The 17,954-nt window shown below is 45.7% G+C and overlaps 1 protein-coding gene across 4 annotated transcripts in view; it reads left to right on the top strand.

The window, feature by feature from the left end:
- The window catches only part of LOC116942267 (dynein axonemal heavy chain 3-like), an 859,832-nt gene that overhangs the window by 524,443 nt on the left and 317,435 nt on the right, over nt 1-17,954 (top strand). For all 4 annotated transcript variants that reach the window (XM_032953964.2, XM_032953963.2, XM_032953966.2 and 1 more), the window contains 3 exons: nt 5,821-5,962; nt 13,112-13,310; nt 14,602-14,710. In XM_032953964.2, coding sequence (XP_032809855.2) covers nt 5,821-5,962; nt 13,112-13,310; nt 14,602-14,710 — 450 coding nt within the window. The remainder of the gene's footprint in view (nt 1-5,820; nt 5,963-13,111; nt 13,311-14,601; nt 14,711-17,954) is intronic.

The raw sequence follows: 17,954 nt of genomic DNA, 5'->3' as shown, positions 1-17,954 counted from the left end.
GGTGAAGCTTGAGAAGACAGTCATGAAAATGATCTCGTCGCGGTCCTAACCCGCAGCGTGCGAGCGGCGACGTTCGCACATTTCAGTCGTCGGTCTCGTTGTCATTGAAATCGCCCTCGTGAGCATCCGTTTGCGTGCGTCCTCACGTTGCGAGGCCTGCTCTAGTCATCGCCAGTTATTTCAAATGCATCGACTCGCCATTAAAGCGAATCACGGTCTGAAAAGCGAAAAAAAATGTTTATTTTAAATGTAGCCAATAGATTTTTCAATTATTTTGTCGTACGTTTTATGATGTATAGCTTTTTATTAAATATATATTTTTAATAATTCCTGTTCGAAGTTTTATTAAAAGCTATTCACGCAATTTAAACTTTGTGCATTAACTGTGCATTTCGCCAAGGGACAGAATATATACAGATAGACGCGTAGACATAGTGCTGGTGTTTGCTTATGTCGGTGATAGACAATTTATCGTAAGCCGTACTTAAATGCGAACTCTTGGGAGGTTCCACAAACAATACTTTTCAAATGACTCGCACCTGGAAAGAGCGAGTTCGCATCCTGGTTGAGGTTCAGCTTTCCCCCATTATCCCATAATTCCTAGAGTATAGATACAAAAGTACCGCAGTATATGAACTCACCAGTGGTCGTTATATGTAGATATAGATAAATACAAATAGTGATCTTTTGGAGCCCTGAGTCTCAGTAAACAGCCCTTTGTATACACGATAAAAATATATATTTTCATACGTTTGTGACAGCATTTTTTACACGTTTTTTTATTTGTTTTTAAGCACTCTTGTTTATCCGTGGGTTTCATCTTCATAATCAGTCGTTTTCGTTCTCGTTGGCTTGCACATTCCCACTCTGCGATGTCCTGCGTGCAGCCACGTAGTAGCCGCTCACCCCGTTTCACCTCTTGGGATGAACGCCACTTTTGTTCTTGAGCAGCGAGTCTCCATCCCACGGTGACAGTTTGCTTTTGTTCACCATCTCATCAAGGCGACCCTCGATGATGCCGACCGAAATAGCTGCCTCCAGAACCTCGGCGTTTGGGACCCGGTGTTGCCCACCCTGCGATGCCCTCATTCAGCTGCCGCCACAGCCGACAGTCTTGGGCTGTGGTCCTCGTAACAGAGTTACTGAGCTCACTGGGCCCTTACCAGCTGAGCTATTGGAGTCTGAGTCAAGTGTCTGAATCCACTGATGAATGAAAGGCCTTACCACATGTTGGGTATGGGGGTTGTGTGACCGTTCCTCACCATGCCGGTAGTGTGGTGGTTGGTGACTGGGGGAAGCCCAGAACCAGTATAGGCATAACGTTCCACTGATGTTGGCCGTGGCCAGGAATTGGACTCGGATCGCCTTGTTCACAGGGCGGCACTACAACCCAGATGTATAGAGAGATGACCTTTAAATAAATCAGATGAGATCCCACATGTAGGCTAAGACTGCCATAGAAATGCGAGTTTGCAAAATTGGCTCTCAGCTCTAAGCCAACATGAACTGACATTCAAGCCATTAAACGGTATATATTTTGGGATTGATATGCAACCAGGAGCGTCTTATTCTCATCATGCTGAGAGGTGGTGGCTATTATATTTTATTTTATATAGCGTCATTCATGCTAATAGCATCCTATAACGCCATACATTAATTACATATGAGGACCTAATCCCATCATATACAGCCATTACCGAGCAAATTAAAATCCTGCTAGCAGGCAAAGTCAAGAATGAACAAACAATTTAAGAAATGGCACCAAAACAAAAAAAACACAAACAACAAAAAATGTATTATTTGGTTCTTTCGGTAAAGTCACGTAGGTTGAAACATGCTGAAGTGGGCTATTTTTTCTTGCTGTGGTGTTCCCACCTAATGAGGATTGCTTGTGTTGCGATCGAAACGTCGTGATTTGTTTCATTTTATATTATTTCTACCTACGTGACTTTGCCGAAAGAACCAAAGAGTATGGATTCCTGCAGTCACGAAGGCAGTGATCTGTAGCCCAGCACTGTGGAGACAGTGAAGGTTGGTGGATCACGCACACAGGTGCCATACCCTGACTCGCCAGGAGAAGGCGGTACAGCAAGTGGGCTGATCCACAACTGCTTCCATCTGTACAAGGATAGAGTGTTGCCCCCTCGCATGTGTGGGTTTTCTCCGGATGCTCCAGTTCCCACCCACTTGTATAAATACGCTCATCATTAATTGGGCCAATGAGGCAGGACCCTCCTCAGTGTGGCATTCCTGGATAAGTAAGTGATTAAATTAAAGAAATAAAAGCATTTCATCGATGCATGACTTAGTAAACCAAATGTGAAAGGCAGTAGCCATTCACGACACACAACGCTTCGTTGCTGCAATGTGATTTTGCGGCTCGCAACGTTACTCCTGTGAGCTGAAATTCCCCGAAGGAGCACATTTTTATTTCTGTTGAGCATTACGGCGCTTGATGATGTTGCTGTCATTATAATCAGCGGCGGCACTGGCGCTGTCATCGCCATTTATTTGAAAAGGGTTCTATTGCTCGGTAACGTACATTTTTCAACCGGCTTCGAAAAACAAATCCATTCAAGTGTGAGAGCACAAGCAAGGCAAGTAATGCTGGATGATTATCCAGCAGCACAAACGCTGGAGATTATGGATTGCTCGTGGATGGGAGAGGTACAACAGGGCGCCCTTTGTTGAGCGATTGCCGTTGCAGCCGTGTTTGCCTAAGGAGTCGGAGGTCACCCTCTAGCGAGATGAACTTGCAAAGCCAGGCCTTGGCAAGGACATAACATAGATTCCTACACTGATGAGCGCCTCGGTTAGAATTGGGCAGGCGTCTAGTTGAATGGACTTATATTCCCAATGTAGAAAATCACATCTTTACCAATTCATCAATTTTTGTGATTTTTTTGTTTTAAAAGAGGCAACTTGTCTACCTGTCCGGCAGCTGTAAGCAAGTATCGAGTGGCACTCCTCTCTGCTGTCTCTCAGGAATCCAGGATGACATTGACAATCGTCGAGGGGCATAAATCATCACTCGAACTCTGGTAATCATGCAAAGCGGCTTTTGTTTAGCCATTGAACAAAGACGGTCACCGCATCGCGCGCTGTCAGACGTGCTTCTACGGCCATCTGGAACGCTCTTCTTTCCGATATTAGGAAGCCACTGAAGCTATACACATAAATCTAGATTGAAAATTCATTTCTTTAGAACTGCTTTTTGTGCTTAGTTTGTTGTCGTAGCCGCTTGCCCCATTTCACCGCTTGGGATGAAAGCTGCTTTCGTTCTTGAGCAGCGCGTCTCCAGATGCACAGTGCGGGTTTTTTGTCCACCATCTCGCGTGCCCGCTTTGATGGCGCGGTGCCAGCCATTCGAGGTTTGAATCGGTACGTCTGGGATGTGTAGCTTCTGTTTCCGGGAGTCCTTGAAGCATGTCATCTGGCTTCCTGGCTCGAGGTTACCGGATCTTAGCTCGCAGTATAGGACTTGTTAGGGGAGGCGGCTCCGATTAGCACGGTTGGCTACGTACGGTGCGAAAGAAGTTTAACGTACGTTCGTACAAGAATGCGAGTGACGTGGCCGGTCCATCTTCGGCTGGGCGCAAATCAGGCGACCCTCGGTGATGCCAAACAAACCAGCTGTCACCAGAAGCTCAGCATTTGGGACCCGGTGCTGCCGTTTAATGCCCGGTGGTCATCACGGGTGTTGCAGGGCCTCCGAATGCGTCGTTGGCAGCAAGTTGCGCGTGCTCGTCTCCGCTGGCCATACAGAGCCAATGGTGGAAATGTCACTTTTTTATGGCAGGAGTAATTTTCTCGTCAGTACAGCCACTGTCCAAAACACGGTAGAAATGGCTTCTACCCTGGGGGGGGGGAAGGAGCCGGTTAACGCCTGGGTGGGATTTGAATTCGTGATTGCAGCATATTCATATTTATTTTTCCCAATCTTCTAATGTGCGTCATGTCATTTGGAATTTGGTTCAACGCCCATTGAAAGATTTGTGAGGGGGAAATGCAAATCAACGTTGAGGTCACAGAGAATTAGTTGAAATTCCACATTCCTATGGCAGGGAAATATTCCCCCCCACAGGACTTTGGCTGAGTTGACTCACAACCTCTTTAATTGTGAGCTGGGTGCTCTATTCACAGCGCCACCCACAGTGTATGCGTCTGTGTCACAGGCCGACAAAAACACCATCGGGTGCTCTTGAACGACAACGCCGCTTCGCTGCAAAGCTGTTGTGCAAAACTTTCAATGAATTTCAGCCTCACGGAATTGGCTAAATTGCTGTAATGAAACGTAATGAAAACATGTTGGTGGCGTTTAATGCTAATAGTTAAGCCGTGGGCATCTTGTATGATGTCTTATTCTCACAGGCTGTTGCCTGCGTTGGTTTCAATGGTTCTCACTTTGAACGCCTTTTAATAGGAAGGGAGGGAAAATAAATAAGAATGAAATTGTACTGATGTTTGTGTGCGAGTATGGCTGAAGCATGCAGGCTGTGGGTTTCCATCCTGGGATAATGTTCCACTCATAATAATTACAGCCCTGGGTTTTCATTGAACATTCAATACATTTCTCTTAGAGCACTGATGTAATCTCGCCCAAACAACCGAAGGCCCAAACGTCATATTTTCTCATTATCCTTAACAAGCCCAAAATGCCTCTATCATGTTTTGACAATCGTAATGATGGTAATATAATATTCAGTGTGGCATATGATTGAAATAGAATTTTAATTAACCACTGTGCTGTATCATTAAAGCTTGACAAAGTATGTTAAATACAAAATATTTTGAAGGGGTGCCGTGGCACTTTACTTCAGTGACTTTGAGGCAGGGTTGGTGGATCACGCAGGGTGACGGTATGATTGAAAACCACATGCTGGTCATCTAGACTCCTCTCTGAGGCCCTAGAATCAAATAGAAAACTTGTAGCCTTTGGGTTTTCTCGTTTGTCATTGATGATTAACATTGACACCAGACCTTGCACCACCTGGCGGAGTTATTGCCGAGTATCCGACTTGCATGGGGTCTACGGTATTGGTGGATGTGCTCACCGGACGGATATGTGAACGTCTGTAGAGTACGGGAGTCATGCTATGCACAAATAGGTTACAGGACGGAAATAAAGCGCAGAGATATTTAAACATGGGACGATGCTTGACTGCACTTTATAAGTAAGCGAATGAATGTGAGATTAAGAATGCATTGCTGTGTCCGTGAAAAGGTCATAAGTGTGAACATCTATAGAGAATGACTCTTATACCACGGCAATAAAACTTGCTAGATGCGGACAGTCACATTGAATATATAATGGTCGTATATATATATGCGACGTTGTAATAATGATAATAATTATACATTTAAAAACACACGCTTGTCGAAACGTTTCCAGGTATGCTGTGCAGCTGCGAGGTAACAGGTGAGTTATCAGGTCGAGTCGTTAATTCCATAAAGCGTTCTCACCGCTGGGCCGGGCAGCTTTGCCTAAACTATTAAACTATTTCTTTTTTACCAGGTAAAGCACACCGAGCTATGTAGTTATTATGCAGAAGCGTCCCGGCCACAAATAACAGCTCAACGAAGTGGCTTATCGTGTGGAAATGTATAGCAGCCAAATTCTCTAAACGCGCATTGGTTTTGATTTTTAAATGAGGAGGGGAAAACCGGAGGATCCAGAGAAACGCAAACTCCAAATATACAACAGGCATCATGGTCGGGATCGAAATCGAACCCACGTCCCTCCTGTATACGTGGCGAGGTATTTAACATCTCGCCACCGCGGCGCCTCATCGGGGGTGTCCCCGTGCGTGCATCCCACAGGCCATGGAGCGGCCCGGGGGCCTGCTCGCCTATCTGGAGCAGAGCGGCAAGCAAATCGAGGAGGTGGTGGGGATGGTGCGTGGGAAGCTCTCGAAGATGGCTCGCATCACGCTGGGAGCTCTGATCACCATCGACGTGCACGGTAATCCCTCGCCACCGACGCGTGCCCGCATCGCGCCGGTGGCGTGGCGAGCGCAGCCGCTGGCTCGTCGCTTGAGGTGCCGCGTGGCAAGGGGCTGCGAGTGTGCGTCATTCCACGCCGCGCGCATCGGCAAGGGAACGTTTTCTTTTTCTTTTTCTGGTCCTCGATTTAATTAGCGTCGACGGTTGTATTTAATGTGCCATATGCGGAAGATATAAGTATACATGCTACATTAATTCGGTGCACGTCTAGGTTACGTTGTACCCGCTGCATGGTGCGCGCAGTTAGTGTGTTCGACTTACAATCAGCCTTGAGTCTATAAATGTTTGAGTCTGCACGGCTGAGTAAAAGGGTAATGGTGCAGCCCAGTAATTTCCCGCTCACGACACCGCTAGCAGAAGGGCTTCCACTAGCGAGAGCTCAAGGGAGGGAATTTTGGCCTGCTCTTCCACGCTGGCCAGGCGTCTTGGAAGAGGTGGGAGAACCCACACTTTATATCGCCACACGCCGCATATCTGTGGTTGCACCTATTTATACAGCTGGGTGGACTGAGGCAGGGGAATTTTGTAAGCTTGCACCATTGTTTCTTCCGAACCGGTGACCTCTAGATGGCAAGTCCGGTGTGCTCACCATTACACCGAGTCTTTTGTTTGGCTCAGCGGTAACTAAAATTCTAAATTGTGTTCATCGTCATAATCTTATGCAGGGATGTAAAAATGTTTGCGAGGGATTGTAAGGGCAATGTTGATCTCGAGTGTGCTGTTGGCGTCGTTAATGAGGTGGTCTTAGTTCTGGAACTCCCTCAAGTCAGTACAACCTCACATGATGTCTGAGAATTGTCCCAGTAGATAGACAGTACGGGACCATCACCCTTCAGGGTTGATGTATTGAGTACCACATTGCTTGTTTAGTCACAAACACACTATGGCCTTGACCTAACATGAAATTAGTTATTAAATATAAAATAATAATTTTAATAAATTGGACCCCGACACGCAATTATGCCAACAGTGGATTCTTCAGGCTGTAGTGCTTGTATGTGTATTCATGTTTACAGCACTTTGCAAATCCACTGCTGGATGAAGACGTTCCAATGCCATGTTGTCTTGTAGAGCTATTTGACCATACTTCACCACGCTGGTCAATGCAGCTTGCTCAAAAAGTGTGGCCTGGGACTGATCAGGGCATCACTCACAACCGGCCATGGCCGGGAATCGAACTGAGGTGGTCAGTTTTTATCGTGCAGTGGTTGGCACACTACCACTCACTCCCCCTCCCCCCCCACGCCTATATAGCTTTACATTTTTTGCAATCATTGCAAGTGGATAAAACAACCTATCACATTTCTTCATGCAGTGCGATACCGGAGCTCAGCAAGTAATGGCATGTATTTCTTTGGGAGCAGTTTGTTTTCATTATGATTAATGAATAAATAAATGTGTGAAGACGTATGTGTAAAGGGAGGTCACGCGCATTTCCAGAAGGCTCGGCTGCACTCAATTCCTGATGCACCCTGCAAGAAATTGCATTCATAATTCATTTTTGGGTCGGATTGCATCAGCAAAAATGTGTGTCATAAACCCCCCTCCACCCGACACAGACAACGTATAAGGTTGTTACGTGATCACACGTGCCAATGTGATACTTCTCCTCGGCACACAATCGGGTGCGGACTTTTCGCTGGTAGTTACATCGTCGGGCAGATGCCGAAAATGTGAAAATGTCCTCCAGTCTTAGGACTTAAATAGGCGGTGTGATGTCATATTCTTTCGGTAAAGTCACGTAGATAGGTTCAAAGAAAAATAATATGAATTCCTGCAGTCACGAAAGCTTTAAGTCAATATTTTGGTGTGATGTCATCAATGTAGCGGAACGTTCAATATGGATTGCTCTCCCAGCAGGCACGCCGGTGGTGCTAAAGCAGACATAAATTGCCACGTTTGTTCTCGTAACAACGTTATTCATTGGCTGTCTCGGGTGGAGGAGGATGTAACGACACATTTTACTAACGCGGTCTGACCCAAAAATCAGTTATGAATTGTAATATCGGTTCCGAAAGCCCACGTGTTAAAAATGAATTTCATGCGTGTTATTTTCTGCACAACTGTGTAAAAAATAATTCTAACTTCATTAAAGAAGTCATGTTTAAATCAGTGCACTACTCAAAAATGTGTAGCTTAAAATGTAATAACAGTTATTGGGGGCAGAGCAGTGGAGCAGTGGTTAGCATACTGCACTGTGAATATGATAGTCCGAGTTTGAGTACCAGGGCATGGCTAACACCATTTGTGAGTTATATTTTAACCAGTCATGGGCTCTCTTCTTAACCAACCCATACTGACTAGCATGGTGAAGTTTGATCAAACAACCACCGTGACGAAAATGTAATGGGGATGCCTTCATCCAGCAGTTAATTGACAAAGGGCTGAAAATATGTTTTTATCAGTATCTAAATGTGTCAAGTTAATTTCAAAGTGTTTCTACTCAAGCATGGTGTGGTGTTGCTGTTCACCTTCGTTTGTGGCAGAAATTCCATACTCCTATGACAAGGACCCGTAAGTCTTCATAACAAAGTGGCACTCGTTTTATTAACCCCAAACAGATAATTGGTTGTTGATCCCTGACCCAGATTTGAACTCGTGACCTTCCAGTTGTGTATCAAGTGCTTTATCCGTACTGCCAACCTGCTCCATGAATACATTGAATGATTCTCAATGGGTTATCACCAATTGTAGATATATACATGTATAAATAACATGAATATTTATCAGCTTCAGTATTGATCTTTATTTTAGAAGATTACAGCTGGTGAGCTACCTGCACTCAGGTTAACCACTACATTATACAAATGTAGTGAGTCACTTCGGAGACACTATTTAGGAGGCAACAACGTTTATTCTACACTACGTAACACCTTTACACATGGGACTACCATGCACCTAACTCTTACACTCGTTACACGCGGGGCTATAACACACCTATCCCTTGCGCACACGGGGTAACTATAACCGGGTCAGAACCACCAACGTGCTGTCTGACCCACGACGTCGGAGACGGAGACGTAGCACTTGGGTTCCACTTCACCTCCAGACAGCCCCGATATGCAGTCAGGGCTCCCCTTTTATCCCTCTCAGCACGGCCTGGCTCCACCCTCGGCCGCACCCCCCCCCCCCGGCCACGCCCCCCCTCTGGAACATTCCTGAAGGTTCCAGACTACCTTGCACGTGCCACCTGCTAGGCTCCGCCCTTAACCACGCCCCCTCCAGGAACTCTTCAGAAGGTTCCCGGCTACTCTTCTCGTGTCCCCTCGGTCACCTTTTCCTCCCACCCATCACGTGCTTCACCCGATGCCGGGGTGACTCGTCCTCACATTCCCCCCTCCACCAGCAGCGCTCACCACGCTCCCCCGTTACCAAGTATGTGGCAATTACTCGCTGCGCTGGCGGAGTGGCTGCTATTCCTTACTCTGTCGGTAGGACTCATCAGCCTAGCACCTGGTACCACGCCCCTAGTGACCCACTGTATGGTACTGCACGGTGTGCTAGCCTCTTGCACCCACGTTACCTTGTTTTACAGCACTTAGCCGCTACGCGTCGTAGTGAACCATTTTACATCACTGCACATATAACGTATGCAGTATTTTTACTCTGTTGAATGGTGACAGAGTCCATGTTGGTTCCACTGCCCAGGTTAACTGATTGTGCGATCGGCACCAGGTCAAGAGATGCAGCATCCGTTCGGATCTTGTCAGGTGCAGTGCAACCTTTCGTGTTAGACAACGATCCACTGAAGCAAATATCGCAGAGCTGCCTTTGAGGTTCCTTCAACTGACCTCCGCTGCACATAGTAGGTTACAGCACTTTCCCACCCTCTCAGCCACAGAGAGTAATGCCCATTACATAGTAGTCAAACCAATATTTATTTATTCACAGGGATGGAATTCAGGAAAATTCGGCGCAGTACCCAATTTTATTGTGGGTTCCTGTGCAGTCTTTGGTGATTGAGCTGAAACCATGAACTCAAAACACTTGAGAACCTGGTTTAATCACGGAATTCTGCCTGGGCTCAAACCAAGGTTCGCAGCGATGCCATCTTTACACTCTAAATGTCTGAGCCTCCCGGTCGCCTTCGCATATATTATTTTGCGATTTTTCTATAAGCCACGCTTGGAATTGTATGTTGACACCATGACCTCTCTCTTGCTATCTGTCAATAGAATAATCCATCTTTATTTAAATGGAATGATGAGAGGATAGGTCAAAAGTCACCACTAAAACGATAGTGAGTCCGTGTTAGTCCCTGTCCTTGAGCCAGCGTTGTACATTCCTTGTTCTTATGGCAAGTGGCAGTAAATCTGTTCCTATATTGTGAACAAATGTCATTGCCCCAACTAAGTCTGAAGACATGTTTTAAAACACATTCCTGTGGAGGGAGCTGGTAGGAACGTTGGGTTGCTCGGTCAATGGCCAGGGTCAACGGCGGCACCACGTGGTGTATTCCGCAAATATGCCCGACTGTGAGGGCGGGCACAAGCCGGCGTGAGTAGGTTAAACGTTGAGTTTTATAAGGGCACCACGGGGTGACCAGCCCCTCCCCACCCAGCCCCACCCCTCCCACCCCCCACCCAGCCCCATCCTCTCCACCCAGCCCCTCCCCACCGTCCCCTCTCCACCCAGCCCCACCCCTCCCATTTTTGGATGCATGACGGACGGACGGACACAATAATCCCCTGTGGGCTGGTGTAACCAGCAGGTTCCTACCAGTATAAAGGATCCTACTTGGCCAATGCAGTCTTTGTTTTATACTTGCTGCCACTTCAAAAGGAAACAGGTAAAATTATTATTGTTGACTAGGGACCCATTCTGTAGATGGAGTGCTCGTATTAATAGCATCCGGCAACCAAGCAACAATTTTTTTACATTCTGACTCTGCTGACAAAATCTTAAAGATCAGTCGACAGTTTTGACTGATGGAGAACATGAATATTTACATGTTTATGCAGGGAGATGAATTGATGTCGTTTATTTATTTTTCAATCATCCCAGGGCCTGGTTTTACCGATAAAGAAATTCCGTTCCTGATGCATGTCTGATCCATATATCATAGCTGGGCCTATACACTGATCACTCTCTTCTGTCGGATTATGTTGCTTTTTATTATCAAGTTTAGCTGAACACTGAAAAAGCAAATGGAAAATAATTGGATAGTGCGCAAACAGACATGAGGAGAGATGCATGCTCAGAATTACGCTGATAGACACAGAGGAGAACGTGGATAAGGGACAATGCAAATCAGAGACCACACATTGACTTGGTAGTGGGATTGGCCAGGGATGATGGCCAATGAATGAGGCTCTTTCCAGCATGCCAGAGGGAAGAGTGGAAGACCACTGCAGGTGGAGCGGTGTGATCAGGTCATGTGCAGTGAGATTCATTGGGTTCACCACTGATCTGGGTTTGTGTCAGACTAATGGCTCAGTTTCTGGTTATTTCTGTGAGGAATTACCAAGCAGTGAAATCCGCGAATAAGTCTAGAGTGAAGAATCTCTGACTTGACTGTGAGGGATCACAGAATCACAAGGGATGACAATGGCATGCAAGTGGCCTTCATCCAACAGTGGATAGGCCACTGATAATGACGGTGATACAATTTCTGAGATAAATTAACAAAGCGATTAATTTGCTGTAGAGTGGACTTGAAATATCATGAGATAATTTGTGTGCAAGTGACAGTCCAACGCCGAGTTTTGCAAATCACCCCCAACTAAATTGTGAACATTAATAACGGGCCTTATCCCATGTAACACGTTGTGCAGGTCTGCCTTGAAAATTAGATATTTTAGTAGCAGGCTTTCACCGTGTTAAATAATTGATATGACATAAATTTATATTACTGTTCACTTGCAGGGGGTGAATATTCCAGTGTTCATTGTGCTCACCACGGAGACACATTATATGAGACTAATGATGTCAGTGTCTGGTGTTTCTGTGACGAATTACGAAATAGTGCAATCTGTTGTTGAGTTGATTTTGAAGACATTTTTCTTGAAAGTGCTAGCCATTACGCATCAATGCAGTTGCTCAAATCTAAAACTTGACAGCTTTCCACAAATTGTTATCGAGTGACTTTAGAGAGCTTTGATGGAACATGCAGAGAATGGAATCGTGATGTGCTTGAGGTAACCCACCTGGTTGCCCAGGCAACTAGGTGGGCCCTTGGCAGGCAGTACAGAAATTCCACTTTGCCGCAATATTTGTATCATTTGAGCATTTTCCTCTGGTGTTTGTGGAGTTTCTCTCGAGTCAAACTGACTCAAAAAGATACATGTGTCAGAATATCACAAGGAGGTTTGTGCTGATAATGCGAAATGAAGAGACTTGCCGAGGACTTGCATTGCATGGCCAAATCTGGCAAAGCCGTGCCACACCGCTTGAGTCACAAACGTGACGAGTTTCGATCCCAATTGGACGTCCACTCAACCCAGAGTCTTGAATACTCAGTGAGACTTACCAGGGTATTTACAATACTGTCCAATCAATCAACGTTACAAGAGTATTCACAATACTCTCCAATCCATCAATGTTGTGAAAGAAACTACCAGGTAATACGTCTCCTTTACCATTGAATTAACATCACGTTCATGGCCACTGACCAATTGGTCCAGGGTTTTCTTTCTTTTAACAAATTGTGACATCGGCCCAGAGAGCTTATTGGTCAGTGAATCATATTTTATTTAAGCGATGATAAATAAATCTCCCCCCCCCCCCCTCTTTATCTGCGACTCAATGGGCGCTTCTATGCCTCTGTTCTGTTCTAGAGATAATTTCCCCCATCCCTCCGTGCTGCCAACTCCTTGTCGCTATTGATGTCTACGCTCATGACCTTAATCTTTTCTGCTGAATTATAACTGTTGCCTATATCTGCAATATCCCTTCCATATGATTTTTTTTATATATATAGATATATACACGTATGAAGTATTGCACGCCTTTTTGGGTTCTTCTTCGTGACGCACATGTGCCGCCCTTTGTACGTCACCGTGATATGCAGCTGCATTGCCGATACCACGTAGATAAATCCCGAGTCGAATTGTTCGGCGCCTGAGTGTTTTCCTTGCTCAACGACGGCATCTGTGCCCCGGGGAGACAGCTCGGGACGTGGTGGCGAGGCTGGCCGAGGGCGGTGTGAGCGGCATCACCGAGTTCCCGTGGATCGCTCAGCTGCGCTATTACTGGGAGGTGGGGGGCGCGCGCGTGTGCATGGTGACCACCGGCGTGCCCTACGGATACGAGTACCTGGGCAACACGGGCCGCCTCGTCATCACCCCACTCACGGACCGCTGCTACCGGTACGCCGGTCGTCACACCGCTCACTCACCACTGCTACCGGTACGCCGGTCGTCACACTGTTTACTCACCCCCAATACCGGTACGCCGGTCGTCACACCGCTCACTCACCCCGAATACCGGTACGCCGGTCGTCACACCGTTTACTCACCCCCAACACTGGTACGCCAGTCGTCACACCGCTCACTCACCCCTAATACCGGTACGCCGGTCGTCACACCGTTTACTCACCCCCAACACTGGTACGCCAGTCGTCACACCGCTCACTCACCCCGAATACCGGTACACCGGTCGTCACACCGCTGACTCACCACTGCTACCGGTACCCCGGTCGTCACACCGTTTACTCACCCCCAATACCGGTACGCCGGTCGTCACACCGCTCACTCACCGTTGCTCCCGGTACACCGGCTGTTGTAGTCATCTAATGTAAGCATTATCAATAAAATTTTTATTTATGTAACCATTTAGTAAACAATTTCTATTGTAATGCTATTGTTATTTTATGCAACAGTTGAAATTACACATTACTTTGATGGGGGCTAATGTCTCTACTGCTGACTTTCCACAAAGTGGTTCTTATTTTATTAATCCCAGAAGGACAATGGGTGTATACTCTTTGGTTCTTTCGGTAAAGTCACGTAGGTAAAAAAAAAATTGAAAACAACAAAAAAAATGTTTACGTGACTTTACCGAAAGAACCAAAGAGTATGGATCCTTGCAGTCACGAAAACTTCAAATCGGGAAGTAATGTGTGGAATTAACCATTGACTGTGATTTTCAACTTGCTTCTGTCCAATTGTGGCTTGATCGCTCGAACCACAGCACCATACTGCCAGATCCATCATAAAACCTGCCGATATACTTCTTTGTGAGGACCATGATGAACACTGCTGCAATGAACAATAGCACGAGCATCTTAATTCATTTCATCACAACGCCCCACTAACATCGGGATTAATTTAAATACCACTATCACAATGCAATCATTGCATTTAATTTTCATCTTAGTTCAATGAAGCTAGAAACTTTTTTTTTTACATTCCCACGGATGCCAACTCCAGTTTACATCCCGCACCTCCGATGAGCGCGGTTGTGCTACATACAGTGTGAAAGAAGTTCAACATGCACACGCAACATACGTCCAAACGTACGCAATTTATTCAGACGCAGATTAACGAATGTGCACAGCGGATGGCAAAGGACGAAGGGCTTTGTGCGACGCTCAGTAAACCGTCATTCTCCGCGCCTGTGCGTGCGCGGGTTGGGTGGCCTGCTTGACTACGCTTGCAGGACACTCATGGGAGCCTTGCTGCTGAACCTGGGAGGGGCGCCTGAGGGCCCAGCTGGAACGGGCAAGACAGAGACCTGCAAGGATCTGGCTAAGGCCGTGGCTAAGCAGGCAAGATGCTACGCACACACCCTCTGCCACTGCCCCACCTGATTGGATGGAGACCATTCCCTCTGACGAGCAATCTCAATGCAGAGACGTGAATGCAGGAATGGAATAATTGTTGTGTGCGACTGTGATGTAAAGTATATTGTTTTTTATTGGTTTATATATTTTTTTTATTATTTTATTGTTTCCCTTCAACGTGACTTTACCGAAAGAGCTAAGAATATAAAAATGTGATGTAAAGGTTCAGGTTACAGCCCTGCATTGCATTGCTTAGACTCAGACTTGTATTTGAACTGGTAAGGCCCATGGTGCTAGAACAGCTCTTTTACAAGGATGACCGCAACCCAAGCCACTGCTGAGAGGAGGATATGTTATGTGTATGTTGAACTTCTTTCGCACTGTACGTAGCCAACCGTGCTCTAAAGAGCCCCTCTGCTGCATATTTTGGTCTACTCTTCTACATTGCTAAGACGTCTTGAAAGAGCTGGGAGTACCCATACTTTACCCCACCATACTCGACCTGCCAATCGACTAACTGTGATGCACCCATTCATACTGATGGGTCGGCAGCAGCGGGAGGAGTTCGTGGGGAGGCAGAGTCACTTTATTTTTCGGGTATTTGCACTGCCGTGCTGCATAATAAAGGTTTGTGAGCTCGAGAATAAATGTTTTTTTTTTTAGCAAATCAGGTATGTGGGACATATATCTCGGACGTTCACAGGCAGGGTGATTGAAATTTTAAATAAAACCTCGGATTCGATGGAAAAGATATGGCTTGCATCGCTCTAGATCTATGAAGAGACGAGGGTGGAATTACACAATGGAATGTGAGACCATTCCACAATTTGGGAACAGCAGAGACATGAAGAACCGATGATTATAGAACCGCACGTGTGTACACACCGTGTGCATGTGCGAATCTCACTTAAAGTTTTATTACGTCAATTATCGTTTCCAGTATCCTGGTCAAGTGGGATCGATGCTGGCCTGTGTTAGGTGTGGGACATTATTAATGCTGGCTAATTATTTATTAGGAGATGCACAGTAGGGGTGTTAACTAACGTGTTTGCGTGTTTTTCTCCGCGTGGATTTGTCCCCGGGTCCTTCAGTTTCCCCCTACACATTTAGAATCAACGTGCGTTTAGAGTATTGAGCTGCCAATTTTCACGTGATAAACCACTCCGTTGGGCTATCATTTGTGGCCAAGTCGCTTCTGAAACAGAACTACATAGCTCAGTAGGCCTTACCTGGTAAAATAAAAAAAGTTTATAGTTACATTCGAGGTTTCGTTTTTGCACTAAGCCTAAAACTCCTCCCTTCTAACCACGAACCAGGCACAACTGTTTGGAGCTTTTGAGATGTGGTGAATTTGGGTTTTTTCAGAATTGTTTGGTCGTAGGTCATACACATTTCATGATTGTGAGCAAGAACATAGCTCTGCTGAATTTTGACTTAAAACTTTTGTGACTGCAGGAATTCATATTCTTTGTTTTTTTCGGTAAAGTCACGTAGATAGAAGAAACATAATAAAATAATAAACAACAAAAAACAGTAATGTAGACTGTAGCCTGGTACTTAATTGGAGTGAGCGTACTGGAAGTCTATAATGTAGACTGTAGCCTGGTTATTAAGTTTGGTGAGTGTACTGGCAGTCTATAATGTAGATTGTAGCAATGCATATTCTTGGGTCTTTTGGTAAAGTCACGTAGATAGGTTCAAAGAAAATAACTAAAAACTACGACGTTTCGATCGCAACACAAACGGTCGTCATCAGGAAAAGGGGGGTTAGCCTCTAAAGGCAAACTGATTAAAAAGGTTTAGAGATGGGCGTAGCCCAAGTGTGTTAGCAGCATGGGCGGGGCAGCTTATGTTAATGTAGGAGAAACCAATGCCAACGCATTGGGTCTACACCAATCAAAAGGGCCGCCAGGCAATCATTTGCATCCAGGCATCCACTCTATGCCCGTCCTTGTAGAAGAGGTACATGGATGACACGTTTGTCATCTGGCCACATAGCCGACCGGCTCTGAACCAGTTCCTCAACCCCATCAATTCCATACACCCAGCCATCAAATTCACCATGGGGGTAGAAAAGGATGGCTTGCTACCTTTCTTGGATGTCCTAATAAAAAAGAGACCAGATGGCTCAATGAGCCATTATGTCTACAGGAAAGTAACCCATACTGACGCCTACCTAAAACCTGATTCCCACCACCATCCATCCCAGAATAATTCCCTCATCAAAACGCTACACCATAGAGCTCAATGTATCTCCGACCATGAACACCTAACCAGCGAACTCGAACACGTACACCAAGTTCTCAAGGCGAATGGATATTCTGACTACACAATCCGCAAAGCCATCACCCCACCCGTGAGGAAGGAGCCATCTGAAGATCCAATCAAAACCATCACCTTGCCAAACATAGCAGGGGTAACCAAAAAGATTTCCAAAATCATGAATAAACACAAGATCCAGGTCCGATTTAACACAGTACATAAAATTTGTGATCTGATCCGATCTGTGAAGGACAAGATTCCTGACATGCAATATCCTGGCGTCTATAAACTAAGCTGTATATGCGGCAGCAGTTACATTGGGGAAACTTAGTGACATGTCTCGGACCGTGTTTGTGAGCATAAGGCAGATTTGAAACACGGTAGGACCAATACTTCTGCCGTGGCTGATCATTATTTTAATGCAGATGGTTCTCACGAAATTGATTTCTCTAAGATGATGGTGCTTTTCAAGCCTACTGTCTATCAAAAAAGATTCGTTCATGAAGCCATCCATATATACAGACACAATTTAAACCGAGAGGATGGTTATAAACTCAGCAATCATTGGAAAGATGTCATCAACCACTTTGGGTCATGACTTTATTTGTGTTTTCTTGTCAACCTCCTCATCAGCAGTGGTGGTATGTGGAGCGAGGTGCAAATAATTGCCTGGCGGCCTTTTTGATTGGTGTAGACCCACTGCGTTGGCGTTGCTTTCTTCTACATTAACATAAGCTGCCCCGCCCATGCTGCTGACACACTTGGGCTACGCCCATCTCTAAACGTTTATCAACCAGGCTACAATCTACATTATATACTGCCAGTACGCTCACTCAGTTTAATAACCATTGCTACAGTCTACTTCATAGACTGCCAATATGCTCACCAGCTTAAAAACCAGGCTACAGTCTACATTATAGACTGCGAATACACTCACCGTGGTTAAGAACCAGGCTACATTCTACAT

This window comes from Petromyzon marinus, chromosome 14 (assembly GCF_048934315.1).
Source record: "Petromyzon marinus isolate PM22_M1 ecotype Great Lakes invasive population chromosome 14, UKy_Petmar_22M1.pri1.0, whole genome shotgun sequence".
In the NCBI taxonomy this organism is placed as follows: Eukaryota; Metazoa; Chordata; class Hyperoartia; order Petromyzontiformes; family Petromyzontidae; genus Petromyzon; species Petromyzon marinus.
This window is presented reverse-complemented; position numbering and strand designations above follow the sequence as displayed.